The sequence below is a fragment of the Colias philodice genome, chromosome 21, assembly GCF_061535455.1.
Source record: "Colias philodice isolate Cphi_HAF_F1 chromosome 21, ilColPhil1 Martin Lab GWU primary, whole genome shotgun sequence".
NCBI classification, from domain to species: Eukaryota; Metazoa; Arthropoda; class Insecta; order Lepidoptera; family Pieridae; genus Colias; species Colias philodice.
In genome coordinates, this window is record NC_143106.1 from 5741242 (window position 1) to 5756795 (window position 15554).

The 15554-nt window shown below is 32.9% G+C and overlaps 4 protein-coding genes and 1 long non-coding RNA gene across 6 annotated transcripts; 3 read left to right on the top strand and 2 right to left on the bottom strand.

Annotated features, from left to right (window-relative positions):
* Window positions 1-155: 155 nt before the first annotated feature.
* Window positions 156-3089, bottom strand: sqh (Myosin regulatory light chain sqh). The gene is made up of 4 exons (XM_089708466.1): window positions 2897-3089; window positions 2345-2539; window positions 1950-2088; window positions 156-1078 (listed from the first exon to the last, which is right to left on the bottom strand). The coding sequence occupies exons 2-4, from the start codon at window positions 2532-2534 to the stop codon at window positions 883-885; spliced, it is 525 nt and encodes a 174-aa protein (XP_089564592.1). The 5' UTR covers window positions 2535-2539; window positions 2897-3089; the 3' UTR covers window positions 156-882.
* A 172-nt stretch (window positions 3090-3261) lies between these two features.
* On the top strand, window positions 3262-4205 carry LOC149478921 (uncharacterized). The gene is made up of 2 exons (XR_016317318.1): window positions 3262-3582; window positions 4015-4205. It is a non-coding gene; the product is annotated as an uncharacterized LOC149478921 (long non-coding RNA).
* A 2567-nt stretch (window positions 4206-6772) lies between these two features.
* On the top strand, window positions 6773-8357 carry LOC149478922 (dnaJ homolog subfamily C member 30, mitochondrial-like). Its single transcript, XM_089708431.1, has 4 exons — window positions 6773-7142; window positions 7213-7300; window positions 7658-7814; window positions 7967-8357. Exons 1-4 carry the CDS (start codon window positions 6939-6941, stop codon window positions 8199-8201), a joined length of 684 nt encoding a protein of 227 aa, XP_089564557.1. The 5' UTR covers window positions 6773-6938; the 3' UTR covers window positions 8202-8357.
* A 1-nt stretch (window position 8358) lies between these two features.
* Window positions 8359-10015, bottom strand: Vps37B (vacuolar protein sorting 37B). Its single transcript, XM_089708432.1, has 3 exons — window positions 9718-10015; window positions 9470-9641; window positions 8359-9288 (listed from the first exon to the last, which is right to left on the bottom strand). Exons 1-3 carry the CDS (start codon window positions 9835-9837, stop codon window positions 8936-8938), a joined length of 645 nt encoding a protein of 214 aa, XP_089564558.1. The 5' UTR covers window positions 9838-10015; the 3' UTR covers window positions 8359-8935.
* Window positions 10016-12268: 2253 nt separating this feature from the next.
* On the top strand, window positions 12269-15154 carry PIG-L (phosphatidylinositol glycan anchor biosynthesis class L). Of its 2 annotated transcripts, XM_089708765.1 has the most exons (5): window positions 12281-12338; window positions 12482-12784; window positions 13065-13355; window positions 13471-13564; window positions 13679-15154. In XM_089708765.1, exons 1-5 carry the CDS (start codon window positions 12323-12325, stop codon window positions 13851-13853), a joined length of 879 nt encoding a protein of 292 aa, XP_089564891.1. In that variant the 5' UTR covers window positions 12281-12322; the 3' UTR covers window positions 13854-15154. The 2 variants fall into 2 exon arrangements, with proteins under 2 accessions (XP_089564893.1, XP_089564891.1); XM_089708767.1 differs by having other exon boundaries at window positions 12269-12784.
* Window positions 15155-15554: the final 400 nt, after the last annotated feature.

Consider the following 15554-nt stretch of genomic DNA (forward strand, 5'->3'; position numbering starts at 1 on the left):
ACACTTAAGGTGATGTTAAAATAATGTATAATTTTATAATTAGAGCCTCGTAATGATCAAATTTAGCCATCAACAAAATTAACCATCGTCACTTCTAATTAGGTCAACGTTGTACGTGTTTAATGACGTGCAATGTTAATAAATAAAACACAAAATTATTATAAACGTGTTTATTAGACAGTAAATACACACCTACGTGATTGTGTTACACATACAACAATAAGCTGAGATAGAATTGTAATAAGTAACACTGTTTCAATATTTAAACAATTCATAATCAAAGGAAACTTAATATTATTATTTCATTTTGAAACAAACCAGTCGAATTATAATACTTTTGCAAGGAATGATAATTTATACATTTATGTAATACTAAAACATCATACAACATACAAATACAGTCTTCTGAGTTCTGATATGGGTCTTTATAATGCTTTATTGATACAAAAAATCATGTAAACAATAAACTATGATCTCTCCACAGAAGCTGTTTTAAATAGTTGTTTAACATATTTTGGCAAAAAAAAATTTAAAATGCATTTAATTTAGGTACGAGAAAATGCAATTACCATCTTATGAACTAATATCATATTGTTAGCACCTCGGCGTATTACGAGATTATAAAATTCATAAAATTAACTTAACCCTTAAACAGGCTGTTCTTACATAAGATAAATGTTAGTTTGGCGAATATAACATAATAATAGACTACATAATATATCATGTTAATTTTAAGTAATGGCAGACGAACTTTTTTCCGATTAATGACATCAACCTTCTTTATTCGCGAAAAAAGATGGTGACAGACAGTCTATTCTTTCCATACTGTAGTTTTAGAATCTTGCTGTGTTTACTCGATTCAATCTGCCAATTTTTCCGAACTTATTGTTCATCCTTGTCCTTGGCGCCATGTTTCAAGATGCGCGTAAATTCGACGTAGTCAAAGATACCATCACGTATGGGCGCCTCTCTCAACATCTCATCGACATCATCATCAGTGAAGCGATCTCCCATCGTCGTCAGCAACTCGCGGAGACGGTCCTCTTGGATCACACCCAAGTTCTCTTCGTCGAAACATCTTTAAACAATTAATAAGTATATAAATTAAAAAAAAAGAGCGTGTGTGCCGAGCACACGTGTCAGAAGTGAAACTTCTTTGGCTACATTCAAAGTTTCCAAAATCGTGGCCAAACTTGAAATTTTTCTCTCAATGCGCCTAAAGAAGTTTCACTTCAAAAATCGAATGCTATAAATCTAAATATACAATTAATAAGTATGTTATTTTCACCATAATACAATAGTAAATGTGTTGTATAATAAGTTAATTCGTTTATTGTATTGTATGAGCAAACCTTGGGCTAAAGACTTACATAACATTGTGTAAATGGGAATGTGAAAATGCTAATATAATCCATACCAATATTAGAAAGCTGAAGAGTTTGTTTGTTTGAATGCTTTAATATCAAGAACTACAGGTCCGATTTGAAAAATTCTATCAGTGTTAGATAGCTCATTTATCAAGGAAGACTATAGGCTATCATCACACTTAGACCAATAAGAGCCAAGCAATGTGGGTTAATCCGGGGCACAGCTAGTAAGTAGTAGTAAACTATAACTCATTCGCTTTTATTAAAACTTATTAATAGTTTTAATAAAACTTGTTTGATATCAAGTGAATTTACTTAATTGGCAGCACAAGTTGTTAAATGTGTATTATAGATATCATTGCTTTCTTAAACAAGCTACAATTCAATTTAAAAACTAGTTTTGGGTTTTCCATACTGTTTATCTAGGCAGGCTAAACTAGACTAAACTATGAAAGGTAAATGTTGAAAAATATTTATTTCAAAAGTAGACAAATTTATATGCAAAGTCTCCATCTGGATTTGTGAATACTTTATGAATCACAATTTCAAAAGAAATAAAAATAAAATGCAATTAGCACTTACCCAAATGCGTTTTTGATAACATCTTCAGGGTCGGTTCCTTGCAGGCGCTCACCGAACAGAGTGAGGAACATCGTAAAGTTAATTGGGCCCGGGGCTTCATTCATCATTGCCTCCAAATACTCATCAGTTGGGTTTTTACCTACAAATAAGATTCGGTATTATACACACATCTATCTATAAATTTTAATATTATGTCAATCCAAGAGCAAATTTTATTTGTACTATTTTTCATTCCTATTACTTTGCTTTCAAAAAGATTTATAACACTATCTGCATGTTTAACTTTTTCCAATATACAAGAATTCATTTACATACTTCAGACTGCGCCGAGGTAAAATACACTTAGTTTACCAGAACCACATAATAAACACAATGGTATCAAGTCAACAACTTACCCAGGGATGCAAGCATATCATGAAGATCATCCTTGTCTACAAATCCATCTCTGTTCTGATCAATCATATTGAAAGCTTCCTTGAATTCAGCAATCTGAGCTTGATCAAACATAGCAAATACATTGGAAGTTGCGCGTTGGGCGCGCTTCTTGTTGGTGCCTCGGCGACCAGCTGTCTTTCGGGACGACATGATGACTAAAACCAAATAAATACTCACAATAAGTTCAAGATATACCAAATACCAGACAATTTACTCGGAAAGAACAAGATTAGAGTACACGAATAACACAAAATGCTGGAAATTTATCGACAAAATGCGATAAACGTTAGTATACGTCACAACGAAATAACGTCCGCTTACATAGAAATGACTCACGATATCTGAGGTGAGTATTAAAATTAACCACCGATGTAGGGCATACGAATACGATGTCACAACTCACTATCTCAAGCACTCAACAATTCCATAAAAGGCAATGAATTTTACAATATCCAAGGATAATGCTTGAAAACCATCTGGGAGAGATACAAATTAAAATAATCAGGACTTACCTTATTTATTTAATGTATTAGTAATGATAAATCGTTTTAATTAGTGTTTATGTATAACAGCACTGTATCTGAAAGGATGACTAATTACTAAACTATGTATATTTATTGAAATAAAAAGTGCCTTTAATTCTGTGGCCAACTGTCGTCTGTCAGTGACCTCACGGCTCACGGCACACTTCACAGACTTCACAGAGCAAACAAACCTGAAACCAGGCATACACTTTAAGGCGCGCCACACACCAGGCATACACTTGTGTCTCGATAATTGTGGCGCCACATTTGAAACGCGGCACATTTATCGCCCCCATATATTTGTACGCGAGCCCGCACACCGAGGAAACCTCAGAGGAATAAACCTATATAGAGTTCTTATATTGAGACAGAACAAAATACATATTTTCTAATCTACTTACTCTTAGTCAATAACAGCATAAGTCAGATTGAGATAGCGATAGAGTATCTGCACTGTCTTCAAACGTAGCGCGCCGGCAGTCAGTTTGTTTTCCAACCAGCTGGTGGGCTCAGTGCGTCAAGTGTTTTTAACGAAATATTTAGAAAATATAAAGTGTATAGTGTTTCTTTTTATTTGTCAGTGTGCTAAAATGACTATTGTATGTTTAGCTACCGGCTATTACTAGTCGAATGGGAGTTTTGGATGAAAACAATGAAAAAATATCTTTCCATCGGTAAGTGATTTTCAGCAAATTGATAAATATTTATGTTCTAACCCTATTTGAAGGTTTTATCAAGCGCTTTTTTATAAGTTTATGTTGTAACTGTAACATTTACCCACTTTATGGGATTGTGGAATACAAAAGAATTAAATAATTTTTAAAAAATGTCACAATATTATCACGTTTGGCATTTTGTTTACCACCGTAGTGTTGTAACACATCTAGCGTATATTATCGATTTATGACAAAAAATCTATTTCATATTAACGTTGATTTATTTATTTTGTTTCTTATATCAGATTTATATGTAGTTGTTGTTGCAAATAATAGATGTAAATTTTCTACAGCAGGAAAATAAAAAATACCACGTGGTTGTTTTATTTGACTTATCTGTTTAGTTTGTTGTTTCTCTTTTAGATTATTAATAAATTCATTTTGTTTTAGATTTCCAGAGCTAAATAAAAAATGGGTATAAAACATGAGACGTGTAGATTGGACGCCGTCGAAATTTGCTAGATTGTGTTCACTGCATTTCGAGCCTGCGTGTTATCAAGATGGATACTCTAGAAGAATTGTGCAATCTTACGCTTACGTTTTTTTTTGTTCCTTTAGATAATAAATACATTTGTGTGTGAGTGAATTTTTATTTGGAAATTTTTTTACACATTTACTTTAAATGTGTAACTATGTGAAAATTAAACGGTTGATTAAATGACAGTTCTCATAGATGAGAAACTACTATTGAAATACATACTTAATATACATGCGTTTTCAAAGAAAAACCCGCATAGTTCCCATTCCTGTGGGATTTACGGGATCAAAAGTAATTTTTCCAAATTTCATTGTAATCGGTTTAGTAGTATTCGCGTGAAAGAGTAACAAACATCCATCCTCACAAACTTTCGCTTTATTAGTAGGATGTAAGGAAAATGTTTTCTTTAAGACTGTCCTTTTATGAACTTGTTAAAATTCATGCTGACTGTGCCTTTCTCCTCACTCCTTTAACTTTATTGATCTTTATGTTAAATTATGTAGTTATATTTCAAGTTTTAAAATTAATTTTAAAATATACTAGCTTTCCGCCCGCGTTTTTAAAGAAAATCCCGCACAGTTCCCGTTCACGTGGGATTTCCGGTATAAAACCTATCCTATGTGTGTATGTACAAAATTTCATTGTAATCGGTTCAGCAGTGAAAGAGAAAGTTATCCATTCTCGCATAATTTCGCATTTATTATATTCGTAGGATTAAACAAATAATGTATTCAACTGAAATTTATGATTATTTTTTTTTTTTATTATTTATTATTTCACGAAACCGTAAATGCAAAATGCATTCACGATTTTATCGATTGAAGCACATCCCATCACTATCACCTTCTATCTATCTAAATACGTACCTATAGTAAAAATGGTGCCATGACTATGTTGAAACGTAGCTTGTAGTCTATAGCTATCTCATTCTTTCTTACGACGTTTTCTTTAGATAGAAAGAAACAAATATATGTAAATTGTATACGCTCGATACAAGTACTCTATAGGTTTATTGCTCTGAGGAGGAAACATTTGTAGCGGGCGCACTTTGTGGCGAGACGTTCTCCGCGCTACACGAATTCAAGATCGAACACGTTCGTTATTTGTGGCGCCACACCAAGAAATCGTCGTCATCAGACGATGATGTTGACATTCTCAGAGCGGTGCCACGCTACAAATGTGCTTCCGATGTGCGCATATACAATTCATTTGGAGCAAGTTGAATAGGCATGACGACAGTATCCATAAATGAACGAATTAGTGTTTTTAAGGAAAAATGTATAATAAATAAATTAAAAATGGTGACATTAAAAACATTAAGATTAATGAGATTATCCACCCACACTCACTCACATACATGCACATACACACACACAAACATACACACACACACACACAAACACACACACCACACATTCATTGGGTTGGCTATCCCCCTTTTATTTTTATTTTTGCCTTTGTATAAATTTTCTTTTTATTTTTACCTTTATCAAGACCACAATGTATTAAGGGAAGGGACTGGCTTTCTTAACACAGGCTATGCCTAGCAAGAGAGCCAGAGCCTCATAACCAATATTGTATATCCAAAAGGTGAAATAAAGATATATTATTATTTTTTATTTTTTTTATTATCAATAAAATGTGAATAAAATAAAACGTTGAAATTCTGCAGTCGGTCATTTTGACAGAAACACGCGTGACGTCACGTCTATATAAACAACTTCGCGTCAGGTGTATTTTGTTGTTATGAATATGTTGAGAATACGCATTTTTATTTATTTTCTATTTTTTCACGTATGCTTTATCGACTCAGAACAGAAATATAATTGCGAATTCACGAATATGTGATTCGGGTTTCTCTGCATCAAATTTATACAATCATTTCATATTATTTTCTCGCTTTAAACAATTACTAACACTTTTTTTGGGTATTATTTTATGTAGATTCACATTGCAATATTGCACACCACTTATAAACTTTGAAATAAGATTCTTTAACACTCAATAATTAAATATTTCTTTAATTTTGCTTCGCTATGCATACAGATAATTACGTATTTACGCAAGAGTGACGTCACGCCTACGCCATGACACCTGTGAGCTGTTTTGACACAGTTAATAAAAAATTTTGAAAAATGGCTTTTATCTTCGTTAAATTTAAATATATTAGCGAAATATAGGATTTTTCTTGTGTAATAAACGTATACACACATTATGGAAGAGGTTTTGAAAATCTTTCGTCATGCCTATTAATTGTAGCGCATTGATTGTGGCGACGTAAATGTTCGATGCATGTAGCATGTGGCGCTGGTGTGAGGCGCGCCTAACAGACTGTTAACAGACTGTTCTGTAAAGGGTAAACGTGGGGTAAACCTTGGGGTAAACAGTACTGTACAATAAAATATGTGTAAAATGTACTCTTATAATTTTAGTGGATTTTATATAATATGTTCATCAACTGATTAGCAATAATGCGCGGTTACGAGGTAACGAGGTATTAATTCTGAATAAAATTTAATACCAGCCCAGCATCACATTATTTTGGGTACTGACAACTCCTAATCTACGGGACTTCTTTCATGAACGTTCCATGACGAAAACTGTATATTTCCGTGGTGTTGTACGTCTGTGAAGAAATAGAAAAAAAAGTTGACATTGCTAATTGACATTTGAGTTTTGACATTGGCATTGAATTGCACCCAAAAACAAGAATTTTTCATAATTTCATAATGAAATATAAATGTTCCTTCAGTTAATTAATCAAAAACACAGAAAAGTTCCATCAATTACATTTATTCTGTAACAATGTAATTTTATTTTATCATTCGGAATCTCAATGCTTACAGTGATGGGGTATATTCAAATACTCAGTCAAAATAAGGCGAGGTTAATAAGCAACGTAGTTCGAGCATTTGGATCGTCATCTCGGGTATTTGCTACTCATTACGATGTTTTGGGAGTTACCCCAAAAGCTACACAAAGGGATATTAAAGCAGCATACTATGAACTATCAAAATTATATCACCCTGATAGATCAAAAGTAAGTCTGGAATATAATATATTTTAATTACATTATTAAACGTAACTTAATAAGAATTTGTATATTTTAGGATGAAGAATCAGCTAAGAAATTCAGAGCCATCACTGAAGCATATGAAGTCTTAGGCAATATAAACTTAAAGAAAATGTATGATAAAGGTAAATGTTATATAAGTACATAGTGATGTTGTCATATACTTATAGTGACAATTTAATGAATGGCAACACCATCCATACTTTGATATTATAAATGCGAAAGTAACTCTGTCTGTCTGTCTGTTACTCAATCACGCCTAAACACCTGAACCAATTTGCATGAAATTTGGTATGGAGATATTTTGATACCCGAGAAAGGACATAGGCTACCTTTTATTGTGAAATATGTACCACGGGCGAAGCCGGGGCGGACCTCTAGTTACCTATAATTTTTAGAATTTATTCAGTTGAAGTATTGCAAAGATTAACTTTTAAAAACTAATTGTAAAGAACAGTGAAATGACATGGCTTTATTTATAGGATTGATGGTTGGTTCAAGCTACTCAACAAGAATGAAAAATAAACCAGAAGAGGAAGAACCTCTGGATCCAACATTAAAGTTTTATAAGTCAAGAGCCACACGGCAAGTGACACCAACTATGGATGGCAGAACACCCATTTATGATTTTGATACATGGTAAAGCACACCACCCATTCTAAAAAAAATTGGCAATTATTCTCAATATATTTACTTTAAGTACATCAATTTAATTTAAGCAATTTTAGTTATTTAGTACCTTATTAGTCTTATTCAATTTTTGAAGTAACTTTAATTTTGAATCTTTTTAGGTCAAGAGAACATTATGGGAATATATTAAGGAAGAATGAGCATGCTAAGCGAATGAATAAAGTCAGAAAGGAAAGTGCTGATTTGCATAGTCAATCAGTTCGTCAAGAATTTATCGTATATTTCATATCAGGCATGGTTTTCCTGTTTATGGCATTTGTTATCTATGGGACACCAGACTTTGATCAAGACACAATTAAACAAAATAAATCGAAAATGAATGACGGAAAAACATGATTGTAATAAATATTAGTAAATATTAGGTTATTTATTATGGTGATAAATTAGTTAAAATAATACAAGAAATATAATTGTTAATTATTTAAATGTTGTATATATAAACACATTGTTTGTGGAGAGAGTAACTTTATTTTAATAAAATGGCATCTGCAACCTGTCTTTTATTATGACTATTTATTACTTGCAATTAGATTAAAACAATTTACAATGTAAATAAAACATTATTACTACAAATATTATTATAACAACATATTCATTACACTTAGTTGAAATTAACTGATCATTTTAAATACATACATAGACATTTATGATTTAATATTTCTTCAATTAACTATTGACCAAATAAATGATCACATTTTATTTACAAGCACCAATATCAAGCGGACAGTTACAAAATAATGTTCCCTACAATATATTTCTTGAACTATATTAAGTAAATAAATATATAATTGACATTACTGAATATGAAGAGTGAATAAAAGTAATATATATTTGGTGCATCATAATTATTGGAAATTGTGACTTCACTTGCGGAAAAAATATCATTCTGGCACTTTGGAATTTTGAGAATCGTTAGCTTTTACAAAGCTCTATGTATAGCTTCATTCGATACTTATGGCCACACAATCACTATTTGATTAATGCTAACAGCATATGCATAGGGATGAGCTCAAAATTCCTATTCATCATTTCCACTATACATTCAGTAAAATCATACATGATCCTATTATTCAAAAGTGGTTTCCATACATTCCGGGCATAGGCATATTTAATGGGCCCATGGGGTATGGAACACTGGGTACACCTTGAACATTGCCATAGCTTGGATATGGCAGATATGGTTTTGAAACACCATTCCCATAACTCTGGCCAGACCTTAATATTTCACCCATTTTTTCTGCCTTGAATTTTCGTAGGTGCATTGTCTTTCTGATTGGTTCAAAATCCTCTAAGAATTTGTCGACGTCAATTTTGCCCGTGAGGAAGTCCTGGGCAATATTTTCTGATTCTTCCTCAGACTGTGCAGCTGCTGTTTGCAGGAGAGCTTGGGTTGTGTCAGGAGATATTCCAGCCGACTTGGTTTCTAAAATTTGAATATGGCAATATTTTAAATAAGAATACTAATTTTTTATTAGAGTATTGTCTAGGTCAGCATGTAATCTCTTGTAACTTAAAATCATGTGGGCTCTTAGGGGAATATTTTAATTAAGATAAGATATATTATAAGCAAATAAAAGTTACCTTAATAAAATATGTTCACTTACTATATTCATCAAGCAATTCTTGAATACGACTGCATAAATTTTCACCAAGTTCAGATTTTTCCTGTACTTCTGCCTTTAAGCCTTCTAGTTCCGGTTCTTTACTCAAGTTGTACTCAGCCAAGGATCGATTACTCACAATTATTGTTTCTTTCTCTGTTTCCCAATCTTTTACCTATGACAAATTTGATTTTAATTACTGTTAATAATAAGTTAGTAAAAGTAGATCATCTCTTATGTATTGTACGCACCTGTTTTACATCTTTAAGGACAGAATCAAATTTTGCGTCATCATTGAGCATTTCCTTTAGTTCGTCCGAGTTTAAATGAGACAATAAACCCATTGCTGAAGGATAGTCCGGTTGAATCATCGTAATGCCTTTTGATTCTTACCCTGAGAGTTATCACTACTCTAAACACAGTAGATTTCCTTTAAAAACAAATCTCGAATATAAGTTAATGATTCAAATACGACTCGTATTTATAAACAACACTACATCCAAACTACAGCATTTATAAAAACAATTACTTTTGTTCAATGGCTATATTATTACTTGCTCTGTGTTCAATGGATGATTAATAACGTCAATCGTGAATCGTCATTCGCAGTGGGGGGACACTTAAAACAAGCTGTCAAATCATCCACTGAATTGAAAATAGCACTCTCTAACGACACCATCCGAAATTACTAAGCAATTTATATTTACGCAGATGGCAGTATGACAAATTTGATTAAAATGCCGAAAGGAATTCAGGAATATGACGGGAATATGATTGTTGTTTTTTTTTAAAGTGACAGCAAATATGACACTTGCTGCCAAAATTTTTACTAAATTGCAATGTAGGGAAAGCTACAAAAAATCGAAAGGGAGAAGATTTACATTGAAGGAGAAAGTATTATCACTTTCAATGTAAGTATAAAAGAAGCCCTAAGTGCTATACATTGCTAGCTTCATATTTTTGTTTACCCTCGGCAAAAGCCTTGAAAAGATTACTGGCAAAAGTGGAGATAGAAAGTGGAATGAACAAAGCAGTATTTTTAAAAATGAAGGAAACAGTGAAAGCCTTGTCTCCCCAAGATCGACTATGCTGTCTAATATTCGACGAGATGTCGATAACACCCCAAATCCAATACGACGCGGCCAAAGACAAACTAAAAGGTTTTGCTTGGGGCAGCAAAACCTTTGCTGATCATGTCCTAGTATACATGGTCAAGGGCATGGACGTATAAAAAAAGACGGACGCCATTTTACGAACAAACAACGTGAAGCCACCGTAGTAAGCTAGCGATCGTGTAAAGACAATGAACACGCACACACTCTCACCATAGTAAGCTAGTCGGCCGCCATTACGTCGTGAACTACCGACTGATTAACTGCGTCACTGTTTCACAAAAAATATTTAAAATGCCGTCTTGCGTGGTTAAATGGTGTCGCAACAGTACAATTTTAAATAACAAAACACAAGGGATTACATTCCACAGGGAAGCAAGTTATTTCTTTTATGTTTTAATGTCAAAATTATTACGGCAAAATATATAGAAAAAAATACAGCCGCTATTGTCATCAGGACAGCTGTTGCCATGGCAACATGGCACACACACATGGATGTGTCACCGCCATTACTAGGCTTCACTCAATGTTTAGGCGATACTCCGTCCGTCTTTTTTTATACGTCCATGGTCAAGGGTATTAGAAAAAATTTTAAACAGCCAGTGGCATATTACTTTACCAGTTGTTTAAAGAAAAGTAATTTAAAGGAAATAACCCTGAATATTATCAGGTATGTTCAGAGGACAGGTTTAAATGTTTTGTGTACAGTTTGTGACCAAAGCGCCACAAATGTAGCTGCAATCAATGAAATGATTGAAGAAACAAAAAGAAAATACTTCCAACAAAACAAAGAGTGGCGACACAGTTTAATAGAAGTAAGTGGCAAACAAATAGTTCCGTTGTTTGATGTTCCCCATCTGATTAAAGGCGTAAGAAGAATTATCATGAAGATCAATTAAAAAAATATTTTAATAACACGGTAGCTAATGTTTTAATATATAGTTGGTGCCGTACAATCAATAGGATATTATCAGGCAAAATCAAATATGATGGTGAGGATGAAATCAAACTGGCAGCACAAGCATATTATGTGAAGCATAATAAATTTAATAAATGTAATAAATAAAATATCGAACTTGTTTTTTTTCATCACCTAAAATTATTTCTTGCTAAGAACGGCTACTGTTTTAATATCTAGCTGAACCTTTACACCAGTAGCAATGGTTATGCTAGATATTTTACAGTAAATACTACAAATAGAGAGGTTTCGTATGTTGTTTAATATACGAAACCTCTTAACTTTGTAGTATCTACTGTTAAATATCTAGCTTAATCTTTGCTACTGGTGTAAAGGTTCAGCTAGATATTTAAACAGTAGCAGCTGAACTATCTATATAGATACATTATTTTTGGATGGCATTAACAGATGGCACTAGTGATTGACTTGACAATTGACATTAGTGATTAGAGGTCGGCATAAAAAAGAACCAAGACGGCTCTCTATTTCCAATATATATTACTATACTCTATGGTCATTCGTAATACAAAATATGTCAGTCGATGAAGTGCACTGTGCAGATCCGTATAATATGTCAATAATGTCAGCCTGCAAACAACACACAGACTGTGCTATAATACAAATGTATCACTATAACTGTAGGCTGGAGAACTCGCTGGAGAAGCTGTGGGTACTGAAATCTGTCATTTAACACTTGTCAGTTGTCACTGGCAGTTAAACGATTGTCATTTTTCAATTGTCATATTCCCAATCCCAAATAACTTGAAGAAACGCTGTTCCTAAAAAATGAAATCATACATAAGTATTTGGACTTATTTTATTAGAAAATCATTGATCAGTTACTATATACCGAAACTTTCTACATTTATGTTTTTAGATAGATGAAAAACTGTGATATTGCCATATATATTCGCTACACATTCTAGTCAGAAATGTTATTTTCAGAAATCCCGTACAGATTGGAGTTTCTTGATAATTTTTACTTAAAATTTGTATCAGAATCCTTGTTATATTTACGGAATTTTGTGTTATATATTTGTTTATGGGTGTTTGGATACTTGTGTCTGTGTTGTATAGTGTACCGTAAATATGCCAGGAGATTACCAACTCGGACTCGCGGAGCTCTTGGTGCTAAGAGAGTACTTATTGTAATAGCTCATCCTGACGATGAATGTATGTTTTTCGGCCCGACCATTTATAGACTATGTGAACAGGGTGCCGAAGTTTATATGCTGTGTTTATCACACGGTGAGTTTATGCTATAATCAATATGAACAATCTTCTTGGAGATAAATATTTTAAATCATTTACCCTTTAATAAAGTATTTAATATATATAAATTGTATAGCTTGGGATGTGTGTATGCTTAAGTAAACATGTTTGCAAAAGCAGTTTTCTTACATTTTAAGTCATCTCTATTTTAAGTTAAGAAATAATTTTTGTGCACTTAATACTCAAATCTTTTAGTGTATAAAATCTTGCGTGCCGATTACAAATTATTGAAATACAAGTACTTCATTAATTTCAGGTAATTTTGAAGGAAAAGGTCAAGTGCGCAAGCAAGAACTGTGGGATGCATGTAAGGAGCTTGGTGTCCCAGATCATAATGTTTGTCTCATAAATGATACAAGATTGCCAGACAATCCCAAGGTACAATGGCCTGTGCCAGTGGTTGCGAAGCTCATTGAGCACCAAGTGGAAGCTCTGGATATTGATACCCTGGTCACATTCGATAGAGGGGGTGTTTCCTCGCACCCTAACCATGCAGCTGTGTTTTATGCTGTCGCTTATATGTTTGTAGAAAAAGTCATGCCGGAAAGTAAGTAGTATCTTATATGCCCTGTCTACTGCAATGCTTAAAATAAAAAAAAAATAATATTTGAGAAAATTATTAGATTGAAAAGAAAACCTAATTTACAAAATATTTTTTACAGAATGCACGGTATACACTTTAGACTCTGTAAATATATTAAGGAAATATTTAGGATTCTTGGACCTGCCACTAAGCTTTTTGCTGTCTTCAAAGAGGTAAGTTGAATAGAATGTTGATGTTTCAATTTTCATGCCTACATTTTTGCCAAAGCAAAGTCAATAATAAGGAAGTATCAAACTTTGTACCTACAAAATTGTGTATCTTTCTAGATATTTCCTTCGCTGGACGGAAAGCCGCAGAGTGTTGCGCGCGATGAAGCGACATAAAAGTCAAATGGTTTGGTTTAGATATTTGTATGTTATATTTTCTAGATATATGGTTATCAATACATTAAGGAAAATAAGCCTTGCCGACATTGAACTAGAACTTGAGGTGGATGATTGAAATTGCTTTAATTGACTCATAGTGTAATTTTGAAACAAATGTAAAAACTGGACTATTTAAAAAATACTCTAAGAAAAGCTAGTCTATCATACAATATGACCTTTAGGTTTATTGGTAAGTCCATTCCATTGCCTCATGTACAATACCTAGTGTATCCTCAAACCTATTGAATATAGTGTTGATAAATAATAAGACTTGATAATGTACAAAAAGAACAACATTCCCTTTCTTGTATAATAGTTTCCACTGAGATTGTGTCCATGTTGCATGTAAGTTGTTACAAATGGGAAATTAAATGAATATAATTATACAGAGATATACAGAGATGATGTATTTCACTGAACACGTTAAGATGTGTAGATACTTAAATAGTATAAATTATTCATAAGAATATCCATATTATATCTAAAATTATAGTGTTTGTGTTTCTTGACTGTTTTTTCGAGAATAGGCTACTGTTTTGACAAGACATCAATAATATTAAGTCAAATCACAAGGCGCATGAGCAAGCCCTATTGTTTACGTTCGCTTTATGGGTGTTTTTACATTGCACGCACGCGGGAACACCCCGCGTACGTGATAAAATTAGCACGATATTAGAACATTCTAAGTTTAAGATGTTACAAAGACTTGCCTGAATGGAAAAAAAACAAGTAGATGCGTTTCTGCTGAGATAATTTAATTTGATGTAATTTTGAATGGAATTATTATTAATTAAAGGATAAATTATTTATAGGCTAACTAAAAATTACTTCTGTGGTCGTTATCTATAAGATGTGCAATTTAATAAGTGTTATTAACAATTACGATTGTTTACAAGCTTTTTAGCAAGCATTCTATTCGATTGGGTAGATGAACTGATGCCCAAAAACATATTGAATAATTTACTTTCCCTAGATTGTCATACAATCGCAAATACGCAATCTTTCTAAAAAATTGCATTGCAGGAAAAGATAATAATCTCATTCATTAATTCTCTTCAATTTTAGCTCAAACGATTTAAGCGTGTTTTATAGTTTTATTTTAAACTTAATATTTATTGTTTCGATTTCTTAGCAGCGTTAGATATTTTATCGTACATTATAATGAAATTATTTTATCTCTGTGCTTCAATAGACGGCAATAAATTTGTATATGTATTATGTTGACTTTTGTGAAATGTTATTTTAATAATTGAAGGTGTATGTTAATACATACATAAAACGAAGAATGATTTAAATGTATAGCTATAAACCCTTATTTGAAAAAATATTATGTTTTGTTATTGTTTTGCAAGTATCTGTGATGAAAAAAATTATTAAAATCATATTTTTCGTTTTTATTACTACACCTGTTATTTGTTAAATACATATTAAATACATATTATTATTATTTTTTTTTTTTTATTGTACAATAGGGGAGCGCTTGGCCACAATCTCGCCTGATGGTAAGCTGAGATGTGGCCTAAGATGGAGCGCGCTTCCCTAAAATGTACCTGTTCACTCTCCTCTTGAAGACCTCCAAATTGTACTCGTCGGGGAACACAGATTCAGGAAGCATGTTCCAGTCCCTAGCGGTTCGAATAAAGAATGACGATCCGAACCGCTTTGTCCGGGTACATGGAACGTCAACCATGTGGCGATGCCTAGAATCTGTGCGCCTCGACGAACGATGGAAAAATGGGGATGGCGGAATTAGGTCGTGCAATTCCGCAGCGCACTC

Coding starts and splice junctions, on each gene's coding strand:
- sqh (XM_089708466.1), bottom strand. CDS start 2,534: ATGTCGTCCCGAAAGACAGCTGGTCGCCGAGGCACCAACAAGAAGCGC. Junction 2,089..2,344: donor TGATATGCTTGCATCCCTGG/GTAAGTTGTTGA, acceptor TCTTATTTGTAG/GTAAAAACCCAACTGATGAG. Junction 1,079..1,949: donor GTTATCAAAAACGCATTTGG/GTAAGTGCTAAT, acceptor AATTGTTTAAAG/ATGTTTCGACGAAGAGAACT.
- LOC149478922 (XM_089708431.1), top strand. CDS start 6,939: ATGCTTACAGTGATGGGGTATATTCAAATACTCAGTCAAAATAAGGCG. Junction 7,301..7,657: donor AAAGAAAATGTATGATAAAG/GTAAATGTTATA, acceptor CTTTATTTATAG/GATTGATGGTTGGTTCAAGC. Junction 7,815..7,966: donor ATTTATGATTTTGATACATG/GTAAAGCACACC, acceptor GAATCTTTTTAG/GTCAAGAGAACATTATGGGA.
- Vps37B (XM_089708432.1), bottom strand. CDS start 9,837: ATGATTCAACCGGACTATCCTTCAGCAATGGGTTTATTGTCTCATTTA. Junction 9,642..9,717: donor TCCTTAAAGATGTAAAACAG/GTGCGTACAATA, acceptor AATTTGTCATAG/GTAAAAGATTGGGAAACAGA. Junction 9,289..9,469: donor AGAATTGCTTGATGAATATA/GTAAGTGAACAT, acceptor TTCAAATTTTAG/AAACCAAGTCGGCTGGAATA.
- PIG-L (XM_089708765.1), top strand. Junction 12,785..13,064: donor TATGCTGTGTTTATCACACG/GTGAGTTTATGC, acceptor CATTAATTTCAG/GTAATTTTGAAGGAAAAGGT. Junction 13,565..13,678: donor TTTTTGCTGTCTTCAAAGAG/GTAAGTTGAATA, acceptor GTATCTTTCTAG/ATATTTCCTTCGCTGGACGG.